The sequence below is a fragment of the Crocuta crocuta genome, unplaced genomic scaffold (assembly GCF_008692635.1).
Source record: "Crocuta crocuta isolate KB4526 unplaced genomic scaffold, BGI_CrCroc_1.0 scaffold45, whole genome shotgun sequence".
Lineage (NCBI taxonomy): Eukaryota > Metazoa > Chordata > Mammalia > Carnivora > Hyaenidae > Crocuta > Crocuta crocuta.
Window position 1 is genome coordinate 79,342 of NW_027530544.1, and position 14,805 is coordinate 94,146.

Here is a 14,805-nt window from a genome sequence, read left to right on the forward strand (position 1 = left end):
ATCTCATATATACACTTAGTTATCATATATGGTCTGTCTCTATCATCTAAAATAAATTTTAGGAAAGTTGGGATTTTTCTCTGTTTTATTCACTGTTATAGCCTCTAAAACAGAGCCTAGAACCCACAGTAAGCCCTCAGTAAATATAAGTGAAGGTTGTAGTAGGGTAGGCTGCCAATGTGGAAAGCTGGAGTAAGGTACACTTCCAGCCAGTGAGACCTCCTTCAAGAGGAAAGTCCTAATTATTTGTGTGGTGAATTATTTATCATAGACTGAATTGTGAAGATTTTGTTATATAAGACCTAAATTTAAGCTTACTTTGCAATGAAGTGTATTTCTGAAATAGTAGTTACTTACAATTTGGACTTAAGGTTTTTATTTTTGCTTTTGTTTTGTTTTTTAAGTTAGGAAAGATTAATGGCAAGTCATAAAGATTAATGATACATATTTGAGAAAACTTAAACCCTGTATAAACCCACTGGACAGAATATAATCAAAGTATTTTTTATCACAAATTAGGAAACAAAGCAGCTGTTTTGGCAAGGGCAGATTATTAGAAATTGGCATTTTGATGCTGATAATTTGTAAGCAGCAGATATAAGGAAAATGACTTCCAAAATGTAGATTTCTTATCTTTTTAACCGACCTTAGGCTATCTCTAAATTGAGAGTGCTAAGATATTTATAATTAGAAAAGTTTTCCCATGACGGGTAATTAAGGAAATGTGGCTTTATAGAAGAATGAATCCTAGATGAATTCTAGTTAAATCACTTGTCATAGCTTTGGGAATTTTTTTTCCCACCTGGAACACTGGGAGAGCTATTCTTTTATTCCTTGACCTTCAGACTGAAATTAAATCCTGCTCTCTACCTTCTTTCATTCCCTTGTAGGACATTTGGGAGATTCTTCTTTTAAAAGTGGATTTTAAAACACAACTGGGATGTTAAGTCATCTAAACATGTTATTTTAAATTTGGTAAATTAAGTATTTTAAATTATAAAGTTCTTTAAATGTAATGTATTTATATTTATTATCCTTCCTTTTTCAAGTGTCTGTCATATGTACACTTTTGAGGCAATATTAGCCTGGGTTAATCATTCCCTTAGTCTCTCTACATGATATCAGAAGGCAAAGGAAAGAAAAGGCTGCTTGAGTATTGCTTATGTAAGTTTGGTATGTCCAAAACTCAATCTATCTATCACAAGTTGCCACCTAAGTTTTATAGTATCCTGTTCTCTGGGACTGGTAAAAATCACTCATAGGTAATAATCTGGCATAGACATTCAACTTGGAGAATCCAGGTGAGTAAACTTTTCTATATAAATATGCATAAGCCTGGCTAAGAGCCAAAGGAAGTTTTTGGGGTTTTTTTTTTCCTAATACAATAAAAATTGCTAGCATGAACTCTATATGTTAAAATTTCATGAAATTTAAGCCAGGTATTCAATTTCAGCAGAAGAAAAAACCGTTTTCTAGTAAATGAGTCCAAGAAATAGGGAAATAGAATAGATGCATGATTTTTTCAGCTGAAGTTATTTCAATAAATGAAAATTATAAATTTTCTAAAATTTGCTTTTAAAAAGAGGATTTTAAGGGAGACTACATATTATAGCAAAGGAATACCAGATTAGAAATTAGGAAATGTGAATTCTAGTCCAGGCTTAACCACCAACCTGCCATCTGACATGGCCCACATCTCATCATTTTTCTGGGCCTCCATTTTCTCATTAATAAAATGAAAGGATTCAGTGTACTTGGCTGACTCAGTTGGTAGAGTATGTACAACTCTTGATCTCAAGGTTGTAAATTTGAGCCTCACATTGGGTCTACATAGAGATTACTTAAAAATAAAATCTTAAAAGTCAATAAATAATAAAATGAAAGGATTTGACAAATTGATGTCTTAGGCCCCTTTTTGACCTAACATTCTATGATTATTGCAACTGATGAATTCACAAATCTACTGATTTATGTATATTACTGCAATATTATGACACTATAGATATAAATTATACATAATTATAAAATATTATTGCCCATGAGTAACAGCTGTTTTAGAAAGAATGTCACATGCCAGTGATATGAAATTGTTTTTATAGGTACATTCCTCTCACTGAAAGGAGCTGTGCTAACATTCTCCTGTATGGACCGAAATGGCGGATTAATGCAGCCGCCATATGAAGTTTGGAGGGATCCCAACAACATAGATGAAAATGAAAAATCTTGGAGAAGGAAACTGGTCATGAACTGCCCCTCTCCATCCCAAGAAATAGGAGATCATCAGTACACAGTAATCTGCTCAGAAAAACAAGCCAAAGTCTTCTCACTGCCTTCTCAGACTTGTCTTTATGTTCATAACATCACCGAGACATCTTTTATACTGCAAGCAGACGTGGTGGTCATGTGTAACAGTGCCTGTTTGGCATGCTTTTGTGCCAATGGGCATATCATGATAATGAGGTACTTACCTTCTTTATAAGTTATTTGGTAATCACAACAGTGTGAATAAGGTACAATTTTGAAAAGTATATGTGTAATGTGCAATCAGGAAGCAAACTGAGATCATTCTTTCATTATGTTTGTGAATGTTTTATTGTTTGACACTTTGAGGAGACTATGGGGTTTTAATTTTTTTTTTGCTAAAAATGCTTTGCATTCTGAATGAAATATATATTTTAATTGATTTCAAAGAATCTAAGGAAAGACTGATTTTTCTGGTCATTCACACATTAACTCAAGCATTTATTGAACATATGTGTCTCCCAGATACTATGCTAGGCATGAAATATAAAAATGAATAAGCTATAAGGAAAAGAAACGAACTTATTTTTACTATCTTTTATAATCCACATAAAAATTTTACATACAGAATTTAATTTGATCCTTATGGTTTCTGTAGGACATGGGAAAACAAAGTATTATTTGCATCCTCTATTTTACATATGTTAATAAGTTAAAGTTTAAATTCACCTGAGGTTACAAGTCTAGGAAAAAGTGATACCAGTCCTGAACAGTATATTAAAAGTCATCACTACAACTGAAATACAATACTGTGTAAGTTTAAGGTATACAACATGATGAGTATATATATATATACATACATATATATATACATACACACACACATACCCACAATATATATATAGTAATTTCACTCTGTGTGTATGTGTATATATAGTGTATGTGTGTGTGTGTATATATATAAATGACTACCACAGTAACATTCATTAATACATCTATCACCTCACATAGTTATATTTGTGTGTGTGTGTGTGTGTGTGGTGAGAACTTTAAGATATACTCTTCTAGCAACCTCAAATATACAATACAGTATTGTTAACTATGAGTCACCATGCTGTACATTAGATCCCCAGAATTTATTAATCTTGTAACTGGAAGTTTATGCTTTTTGACCTAATTAATATGGTATCAGCTGAGAGATTTCATTACACTGTTAGTAAATTAGAATAAAGTTCATGAGACACAAAATTAATTACCTAATGATTTTAGGAATTCAACCAACATTTAATAAATATAACCTATGTAGAAGTTACTGTCATTCATTTTAATACCTCACCTGGTTCTAAAAATCACTGAGATAGTTAAGCATTATACTAGGCCTATGAAGGACATAAAAATTAGTAAAAACATAGTCCCAATCCTTAAAAAGCTTACTATCAAACTGAGGAGATAAAACAGATACACAAATAATGATAACACAAAGAACATATATATTCCAGCAGAGGAAATATAGGGTTGAATCTTCTAGTCACAAAGTAAGTTCTCAGAATGCAGTCATGAGATAGTTAGTATATGTTATTAAATACGAGATATTGGGAGGAAAGTAAACTGGAGAGGTAGATTGGGGTAAATTATTGAGGACCTGTAATGGCAGGCTAATGAGTTTGATATTAATCAGTTAATAGGAAATAAGGTTTTTAAAGCATGCAATTAACCTGCTCTAACTATACATCAGGAAATACATATAAAGGGAGAGCTTGAAATGGTCTTCTGAACTAAAGTTTTAGCTATATCGAAAGCAAGGTGGAAACAGATATGAGGGATAATTGAGGGAAACTTGCTAAATATAAAACTGATTTATTGTGAAAGGCAATGGAGTTCATTAAATCTCAGGAATAGAAGAGAATTTAAAGGTTGAAAAAAAAATCTATGAACCTGGGTAGCAGTGACATCATTAAAGCAGGAAAGGAGAATTTGGAAAAGCTGAAAATGAGAAATTTGAGAATGAATGTTTGGAATATGAGGTGTTTTTAAATGATCCTGCAGAAGTTTGGCAGCTCTTTCTATAGGAAGTCATCTATATAAATGCATAAGTGAAAGTTACAGCAGTGAATGAGATCATCAAAGAAGACAGTATAAAAAGAAAGGAGAAATAGACTGATCTGGGAACAAAAACTTGGGGCTCTCTCTATATTTATGTAATAGAATAAAAACAAAATCCAGTAGAGGAAATTGAGAGGGAGTCATCCGAGATATAGGAAAAGGACAAGAATAGCTTCATGAAATAAAAATGATAGAAGACTATCCATACAAAAGTAGAAGGCCACCAAGGCAATATCAAGAGGTAGTCAGATATAGCAGAGAGCCAAAGAGTTTGAGTAGAAGAGAAAATACTCGGCCTGGTCTCGCAACTAGTAGGATATTAGTGATCCTTGAGAAAACAAATCTTAGTAGCATAGTGGAGGCAAAAACTAAATTTTCAGTGGAGCTAGAAAGAGGCAGTGGTATAGATCAGGAGGTGACAAACTACAGCCCACAGGCCATATCTGTCCTGCCCTTCCTCTCGTCTAACATTGTACAGCTGGCAAGCTAAGAATGGATTTTACATTTTAAAATGTTGAAAAAAATCAGAGTATATTTCATAATATGTGAAAATCACATGGAATTCGAATTTCAATGTTCATAAATAAAGATTTTTTTTAACGCAGCCACACCCATTTGTTTACATATTGTCTAGCTGCTTCCTCATGACAAGGCAGTTGAGTAGTTATAACAAGAGACCATATGGCCTACAAAGCCTACAATATTTACTATCTGGCTCTTTAATAAAAGTTTGCCAACCCCTGGTATAGATTATTCTTTCAAGAAACTTTGTGGTAAAAAGAGATATGAGAAACGGGAAAGTAGTTCAAGGGCAAAACTTGGCTTTCAAGAGAGTGTTTTTATTGTTAGATTTTCTTTAATAGAGGAGACATAGTAAATCTGTAAGCCAAGGAAAAGTAGAGAAAGTTTAAAAAAATTAAAAACAATCATTTATTTTCTGATCATTCTCTTAGATATTTCTGATCTCTTTTTATCTGGTTTTTCTTTCTCAAACTATTTTTCAATATTTGTCATGAAAATCATCCCAGTCTTGTTTGAAAATGAAGACTTAACTCCTGGCCATGCCTTAGTTTTGAGGGGGAAAAAAGTGTGTATCACACATACCCTCCCCTCCCAAGCTCACGTTTAGTAACTGAGAATTTTTCTTTTAAGTTAAAAGACATTAAACTGTTGTCACAATCGAGATTTTTAGTTTGATGGTGATTACTTACTGTTTTTACAAAAATTTAGTGGGTCTTATTTTCTCAAATGGTATTGACTATATCTGAAAATTAATTTCCATTTGAATAAATATGTGCTACCATCTACATTTATGAGGAGGGAAATTTCTTGAGAAATGAAAAATAGTTTCATAAAGAGGAGTCATAGCAACAAGAGTTAAGATGCTATCTGCCTTCCTCTCCTCTATTTAAAAACTGCTTTATATGATAATGTCTTCTTTGATATTATGTCCTAGTGGAAAATCTTTATGTGTTCTTGAGGATCTCAAAAATATTGAAAGGAAATTACTTTGGGATGATTTTAGTAATATGTAGCTTGAAGAACTGAATCCTTCAAATTGACATGCTTCTGACCTTGATCATCTTCCCATGCTAAGTATTTTCCTAGATCATTCCAGATCCTATCAGAAATTAAGTATACTGAGCCCATTCTTTCCAAGACCTAGTTTTCTGGTAGTTGGCAGGTAGCTAATGACTGCTTACATGCTAATGTACCCAGACCTAGAAAGTAGTGGAAAGGGATACAAGAGTCTTATCTATAAATGAGTTCTTAAACTTGGCTTTAAGTGAAAACCATTGTTAGTTACATGACACTATTTCCTTACAAAGTGTCTCTGCACAGAAAAAAGTCTAGTTTTTCAGCTTTAAAAGCACATGGTTCCTAGGTCTTAGCAAGTAAATTGCTCTTTGCCTTTTCCAACCTAAAGTGATTAAACCATTTTTGTTTTCTTGGCTTACTTTTATTATGCTACATAAACAATGCAGCTTATCAGAAAAGTCCTTTGGAATCCCTTCCCCACCGCCACCCATTAATTTCAGAATCTATCATGGAAGTCTGTTTAACTGGGTTTGTTTTGGCTCACAGCCTAAAGACCTTAATTACTTATAAAATACTAAGTCTTTGAAATCCAGTACATATTTTACACTTACAGAATACCTCAGTTCATGCAAACCACATATCAACTGCTCAATAACCATATGTAGCCAATGGCTACCATATTGGACAACACAGTGCTAGAACCTCATGGAAAGCTTGTTCCGGTTGCACAGATTTCAGATCCTATTCTGTATGGTAACGTTTTAGGGCTTAACTTGTAATAACAAACTACTTTCATAAAAGAAATCAGCATTTTTCTTCAAGATAGTGGTTTTGTGATCTGGGATAATTTAAAATCATTATGCACACCAGTATCAGTTGAACAATTTCAAAGCTTGAGATTTAATGACAAGTTTGTTTTTCTCCTTTTGGTATTAGAGGTGTGATTTATAAGCAATGAGACTAGTTTCTTCATTAGTTTGCAGAACTGGCTGTTGTGACCATATCCAAAGGGAAATTCTGATGACTATTTAAGCAAAATCATGGGCTACCACATAAGGATAAGACTATAGCTATTTGGTAAGACACTGGAGATGAGTGGTATTCATTTGGCTATGCCTAATTCTGATCTATTATCTATAACTTATTCTCATTCCTTTACAGCCCTAACCGTTTATTTACTAAGCATGCCTTCAGCACAGGTGTCCTAAGTCATAGGTAATTTTCATTCCCTGTGTATAGAGGGAGTAGAGGAAGGGGGAGTAAAGCCACTCCATTGCCAGGCACAGCGAACTGGATCCATTTCATGTCTCCATCAGTGCATAACCTCCTCAGACTCAGGAGTTTTGCCTTAAAAGGAGACAGTAGACCAAGTACTTTATTGCAGTAATTCTTCTCTCATAACCAAAGACTACAACCACATTGTAGGAACCTGTGAAATGCTGCAAAAAGTATTCTGAAATTGCTGGTCACTGCATTTAATCCACCCTTCAAAATATTTGCTAAGTATCTGTGTGGATTAAGAGAAAGTACTGGGCCCATGATTTTTTGTGTGTATATGATTTTATGTGAAAGTCTAGTTTTGTACCACTGAGACTTCAAGAGAATAAAAAGAAACAACCATTAAATAGTGGTATAAAAAGAACTTTTTATGTAAGAAACTGTACATTTTACACAGAGAAATGAAAACTTCTAACAACTTGAATATGAAATGTGGATTTGCTTCCTTCCATTCAGCCTACCTAGTCTTCGCCCAATGTTGGATGTTAATTATTTGCCACTGACAGACATGAGGATAGCACGGACGTTTTGTTTTACCAATGAAGGCCAGGCATTATACCTCGTCTCTCCCACTGAAATTCAGCGGTTAACATACAGCCAAGAGATGTGTGATAATCTACAGGTAGGTCAGACACATTTATGAATAAGCATTGGACTTGGTTGTAAAAAGAGAACAAGAGGGATATCTAAAAGCTAAATATTATTGGGCCAGGCAATAAATATGCCTTCCCTAGATATGTTTTGAATATATGTTCATCATTGTGACCCTGTCAAGTTTAGTGTGGGTCTAGGTATACACAGAAAATAATTAGAAAAAGAGGGGGACTGATGGGGAGTATGCAAAGATCATACACATTAATGGTTGATTTTTTGTTTGGTTATTTTATTGTTTGTTGTTGGTTTTCTTTTCACTATGGGGAATCCCCTTTAAGATTATAAACTCTCCCTCCAAGGTGGGGAATATGCATGTGCACACAAAAATTTTGCATACAATTTAGGGAGTTCATGGACTTTTTAAAAAAAGAAGTCTAAATTTTGATTAAGAGCCATATAAAACAAATACATATCCTGTGGGTTAGAATGAGACATTTGTGTTTTATCATAGCAGCGAGAAGAGCCTTGAAACAGAATAGGTATCAAAGCTTAGCAAAACCTTGGATAACCTCATACATTTCAAAGACATACAAATGTGAGTAGGTATCTTTTACCTGGAAAATAAATGCCCCATTAGGAAAAAAAAATAACTCATTAAGATATTTAGATTCTGAAATATATTTTTAATAAATGTCCCCTATTAATCCCTTTACTCATATTATCATTACTGTAATTATTTTTGTTACTATGTGACTAAGTAAAATGGAAGCCTACTTTTAAAAAAAAAACCAACCTTGGATAACCTAAAAGTGGTTACAAAATTTTAAAAGAGCATCTTAGAGATTTAATTGGTTCACCTCCTTTATTTCACAAAACAGAAAACTAAAACCCATTCATTTTAATACAGAGGTTGAAAGTATAAGCTCTGAACTATTTAAGTTGTATTTTGCCCACTTGCATAACTTTGGGAATTTTACTTAACCAACCTGTACATTCTGCCTTGGAGCACTGTCATGAGAATTAAGTAAGAACTGAGCACAGTGCCTGGAATATAGTATGTTTTGAAAAATAAATAATAATGTTTCTATTATTGTGTTCAACAAATGCTTTTTAAGTGGTTACCATATGCCTGGTACTTGTCTAGATTCTAGCTAAGATAAAAGTCTTTACCTGCTAGGGTGGAGGAAGACAAGTCAACAGACAACCACCATACTCTGTGAAAGAGACCGTCTGTATGTGGCTGTGCAGCACTGAGGAGACATGGAACAGGGGCCCCTGGGTTGACGGGATAGCAGGGAAGGCTAGTTAGAACAGGGTTGTAAAGGGTAAATAAGAGTTGTCTATAGTGGTGGATGGCTGGGAATGGAAAAGTAAATTATATTCTTGGCAGAGTAGTGGCATGCAAAAATCCCAGGGGTTCAGGAAACTGCCAACAAAGTGCAGAGTTAGACAGCGAAAAGGGTGGAGCAATAGTGCTGGAGAATTATTCAAAAGCAGATCTTGGAGCACCCTGTGAGCTCCTTAAGGAATCTGGCATTTATCCCAAGGGGAATAGGAAGTTATCAAAAAAGGTTTAGCAAATTTGTTTATTAAAACTAGTATTCTGGTTGCACGTGGTTTTGAAGAATTTGAGAGAACAATTAGGAGCTTTTTTAAAAAAAAAAATAGGGGCGCCTGGGTGGCTTAGTCGGTTAAGCGTCCGACTTTCGCTTAGGTCATGATCTCGCGGTTCGTGGGTTCGAGCCCCGCGTTGGGCTCTGTGCTGACTGCCAGCTCGGAGCCTGGAGCCTATTTCAGAGTCTGTATCTCCCTCTCTCTCTGACCCTCCCCTGCTCACGCTGTCTCTCTTTCTCTAGCTCCTAGAAATAAATAAAAATATTAAAAAAAATAAGGCCAAAAATAATAGTGGCTTAAAGTAAGGCAACCAGCAGTGAGAATGGAGAAAAGTTAGTGGATTCCATAGTAATAAAGTATAATCAGTTGGATTGGAAAGTGTGAGATGTAGCAGTGAGCAAAAGGAAGGAATTAATAATTATCTTTGGGTTTCTGGCTGAGTAAATGGTGCTGCCACTTCCAAAGACAAGGGATCCAGGAGCAAGTGTGCAGATCTGGTAAGAAGTGAGACTCATGCTGCAGGTTCATGGACAAACTGATATTAGATCACAGATCTCTTGACTTTTGGTTGAAGTTCTTTCCTCCTTACCAATGTTTTTCAAATTTTGGTCTGCTTCAGAAAGACCTGAGGAGCACATTAAAAATTTAGATAACCAGAAGACAGTTATGTAGATTCTGACTTGGTATGTGTGGAATGACGCCCAAGCATCTGTGTTTCTAACAAGGTATTTCCCCAGTCATTCTAAAGCACATCAAATATTGAAAACAATTGTATCTTACTATGCAGCAGCTGCGTATTTTGACTCATTTGTCTTTAAACATTTCCTAATTTTGTACTTCATATAAAAACAAATCCAAACTTCCTTCATATAACCCCAAAGGCTTCCTACTTCATAGGAAATAGTCCATGCTTAATTCAGGAAAGGGAGTTCAGACAGGCAAGAGGTTATAGTAATTGAAAAAGGAAAAGCATCCCAGACTGCAAGTCACTGATCAGATGGAAATTAATCCTAGGGTAAATATATTAACTTCTCACGCTTTCTAACTGTAAAGGGGAGAAGAGAAGAGGGAGAAAAATGAAAAAATTAGGATGTCAATTACAGAAGAAGGGAAGGAAAAGGAGGTGGAGAAAGACATGCCAGAAAGAAAACTGAGAGCAAAGCAAAAATCACCAGGAAAATAGATGGAAACCAGATTGTCTTTTCATTATGTGAAAAGACACAGTATTTTATTATTATCATTAATTTATTTTTAGTTGCTCTAATGCTTTTTTGTTTGATTTTGACACAGGACATGCTAGGAGATTTGTTTATTCCCATAGAGACACCAGAAGCTCAAAATAGAGGCTTTCTCAAGGGACTGTTTGGTGGAAGTGGACAAACGTTTGACAGAGAAGAGCTCTGTAAGTAAACTCCTGATTATGAAACTGTATCACAAAATAGAAGACGTGTGTGTGTGTGTGTGTGTGTGTGTGTGTGTGTGTGTATAACTTAATGTATGATCTCAAATTCTAGACTAGGGTTTTTTTTGCTTCAATATATTGAAAATTATTTTTACCAAATATGAATAAAGTTGGTTACTTAACATTAGGAAATGGTTTAATAAAAACAATGCATGCAATTCATACAAATAATTAGTAAGCTAATGAATATATATCATTTGCAAATAGATCATACCCACAGGCAGGTGAAGATATTCAGTTACTGAATTCTGGTAAAAATGTTTATGGATCTGCCGCCTTTAACCACTGCTGGGAAACAGATTCTTTATCCAGAACACAAGGTTTATCAATGCTACAGAATAAATTACTTTAAAATTCTTCCAGTGAAACTTTGACAAACAATAATTGAAAAGGAGTAGAAAGATACTAGGGAACATTTTCAGAAAGAAGAATATGTTTTCCAGAATATCTCACCACTATTTAGGCTTGCAGATCAAAACTCCTTTTCTCTTGAACTTTTAACCAAGCAAAAGATCTAGATGCCTCCATATGATGGAATATTATTCAGCCATAAAAACAAATAAAGTCTGATACATGCTGCAACATGAATCATACTTGCAAAAATAAGACTAAGTTAAAGAAGGAAGACAAAAAAAAACCATGTATTATATGATTCCATTTATATAAAATGTCCAGAATAGGCAAGTCGATAGAGACAGAAAGCAAATAGCGGTTTCCAGGCACTGGGCAAGGACAGATGGCTAATGGGCACAGAGTTTAAACTTTCTGGAGTAACAAAAATGTTCTAAAATTAGATAGTAGTGGTAGTTGCACAACTCTGTCAGTACACTGAAAACCACTGAACTGTATACATATATAAAGTATGTGAATTATGTCTCAGTAAGGCTCTTATTTAAAAAAAAAAATCTTAATTCCATTCCTAATGTTACATCCTGAGAATGCTCACCAAATTTCTACCAAGATAGCTGTCTTTCAATTAAAAACTTCCTAAAAATTCATTAAAATTAACTGAACTTTGTAAATGGTAGACAAAATATTATTCTTTTATAAAGTCAGAATTTCAACATATGTATACTCGTGTCCATCAGGCATCGACCCTGTTCTTTAGTATTTTACTTTCCCTCAACACACAATTTAAAACAGTAACAACTGAGGCCTACAGAGGATGACAGTGAGATCAACAGAGATGGTAGGAACGACGACTTAGGCAGAAATTTAAACAAATGAACTGGCCCAAGGTTGGGACATATCCTAATATGGGTTAAATATGAAATCACCTATATTGTGAGCTCCCATTTCAGCAATGTCAAGAAATACAGTGATGCCATATTGCATGGAATCCACACACATATGCACAAAGACAGGCAGTAACAATACCGTTACCTCACAGTCTCAGTCTCTTTTATAGGTGGGTAAATGCCAACATCTCCAAATACATATCTGTGATAGGACCAAGTATGTCTCTCTCTCTCAGTGAGAATTATGATGATAGGATTTAATGTAAGTACTTTGGTGATAAGCTTGATTATAATCATTTGAATTACTGACAATGGGTTTTAAATTGCTATGGCTTGAATTCTCAGTTGGGGAAGCTACAGCAGGAAAAGCATCACGCAGCCTTGCACAACACATTCCTGGTCCAGGTGGTATAGAAGGGATGAAAGGTGCGGCCGGAGGGGTGATGGGAGAGCTGACTCGTGCCCGGATCGCACTTGATGAGAGAGGACAGAGGCTAGGAGAGCTGGAGGAGAAAACTGCAGGCATGATGACCAGTGCGGAAGCATTTTCCAAACATGCACACGAGGTAAACTGCTTAATAGAGGAAACTTTATCCAGCAATAGCTTTAAACATTCAGGTCCCACCTGAATGCCACTGTAAGTGATCCTGCATGAGAGCCAAGGCAGCTTGAATCTCATTATGACTATTTTAATTCCCCCAGTATTTGGAAGAAACTGTTTTTAAATACTGTAGTAATACTGCTTTACCTTAGGAGATTATTTAAAAGAAAATTATTCATTGGCTCTAATTTATTGTATCTATACTGTGCACCTGCTACTAGAAAGGTGCTTAGGTACATTACATAATTCCCCCTCAAAAAAAAAAAAAAAAAAGGTGTGAGAGGCACCAGAAGCAGGAATCTACACACTACTTTTTGCTTCAATCATTAAAAATCAGCTGAGTCTTTACAGCTTATTTTTTAAAAATCTTTTTCATATGTACCTTATTCCAAAAAATGAAGTTTTCTGAATTTTGTAATTTAGTTAGATATGCATGATTAGCTCATATGAACTTGCTTTGATTAGTACTTTTAAAGACTTCTAAAAACATTTTATTGTGACTATTTTCTTTGCAGTTAATGCTGAAATATAAGGATAAGAAATGGTACCAATTCTAAACTTCTAAAGAAGCTGTTGACTGCTTTGAGAAACCATTATTCAGGGAAACCAAATTTATTCCCAGCATCACTACTCAACTTGCTAGAAGCCAGTTTCTTCTACAAAATGTTCCATTACAGTCCATCTGAAGTTATCATAAGGGAAATTTATTAGAGACACTGTACAACCCAAAGGCTGGAACCCTGGTTAAAATCCCAAGACACAGCTGAATTTGCCTTTTCCCAGCGTGGAATGGAGCTATCATCTTGGCATGTCATTTGCTAAGGATTTACATTTAGGAACTACGGGGAGTCCTTCTGGTTTGAAAAAAATCCTGTACAAACAAAAGCATTAATGCACTTAATGAAAAAAAAAAATCTTTGCATGATAAATTAACATCTTAAGAGGAAAAGAAAAAAAAACCAAGCATGTTGTGACAGAAGAAAAAAGATTTATGGCAAACTATTTTTATAAATTGGGCCACACCTGACAATTCAAAAAATCTGCATTAGAAGATATCAGTGTATTTCAAGTACATTTGCCATACCCAAGTGAAAAAGAAAAGAAAACCAGAATTTTCTTCTCATCTATAACTTTCATTATACTATGACATTATTGAATTCTTATGGCAAGAGTCTGATTAATGTTTCTCTCTCCATAATATTTTACATCATCACAGTTATCAGTCATAATCAAGTATTACCAGTATATTAAATTATTCCTAACACAACTATTTCCATTTCTATCATCTCCAGAACAAGTTGCTATTTTTAGTCATAAACCATGCAGGGCTTGGTCACCTCAAAGCATTTTTTCAGTCTGGCTTGTGCTCTGTAGGGGAGTTGATGAAAAGTTTGGGGAAACTAGACTATAGGAACAATGAAGTTAGCTTTGAGAACTGATTTCACACACTCTGGTTTCAGTTTCTAAAGTGGTATATTTTTAATGCTCCATTTGTATCTTTGTCTGCCAATTACACAGGATATTACTGCTCAAGCCCAGTGGGGTCTTCAATCCAAAGGTGCTCTTGCAGCCTGACACTCACAGACCAAACTGGTCATTCTCTTCAGTATGATTCAGTAAAACCTCAGTTCATGTTTTGGGAAAGGGATTCTGATTTATTACATTTCTGACTAACAAGGGCTTTCATTAGTAAACTCTTTTTGGTTCAATACTTATTATTGAAAATCTTTATAAAATTTTTGCAGTCTTGGCCTTAGTCACCATCATGGACAACAGAAATATAGAGAGAGTTTAATGATATGAAAATCAATAATTTTGTCACTAATAAGCCACAAACTATGTCAGTAGACACCAAACACCTACTCCTTATTAAAAACTTTAAAAGTGGGATAAAGAATATCCTTAATATGATAAAAGTTCTCTATCATAACTCTAACAGTGAACTACTAGAGGCAAAAGAATGAAAGAAAGAAAAGAAAGAGAGAAAGAAAGAAAGACGCTTGCTATCATTATTTAACATGATTCTGGAAGTTAAAAGTCACAGAAAATGAATGTATGCAGATTCCAGGACCCATCCTGTAATATGTTGTTCCTTCAAAAAGAATCTGTTTTAAGAAATTAATGGGTCTGTCTAA

The 14,805-nt window shown here is 34.6% G+C and overlaps 1 protein-coding gene across 1 annotated transcript in view; it reads left to right on the plus strand.

The window, feature by feature from the left end:
• Positions 1-13,749, plus strand: part of LOC144234385 (syntaxin-binding protein 5-like) — a gene marked incomplete at its 5' end in the record, with an annotated part of 90,493 nt that extends 76,744 nt beyond the window's left edge. The window contains 5 exons of the mRNA XM_077767718.1: positions 2,100-2,460; positions 7,618-7,783; positions 10,660-10,771; positions 12,415-12,635; positions 13,186-13,749. Coding sequence (XP_077623844.1) covers positions 2,100-2,460; positions 7,618-7,783; positions 10,660-10,771; positions 12,415-12,635; positions 13,186-13,227 — 902 coding nt within the window. The remainder of the gene's footprint in view (positions 1-2,099; positions 2,461-7,617; positions 7,784-10,659; positions 10,772-12,414; positions 12,636-13,185) is intronic.
• Positions 13,750-14,805: the final 1,056 nt, after the last annotated feature.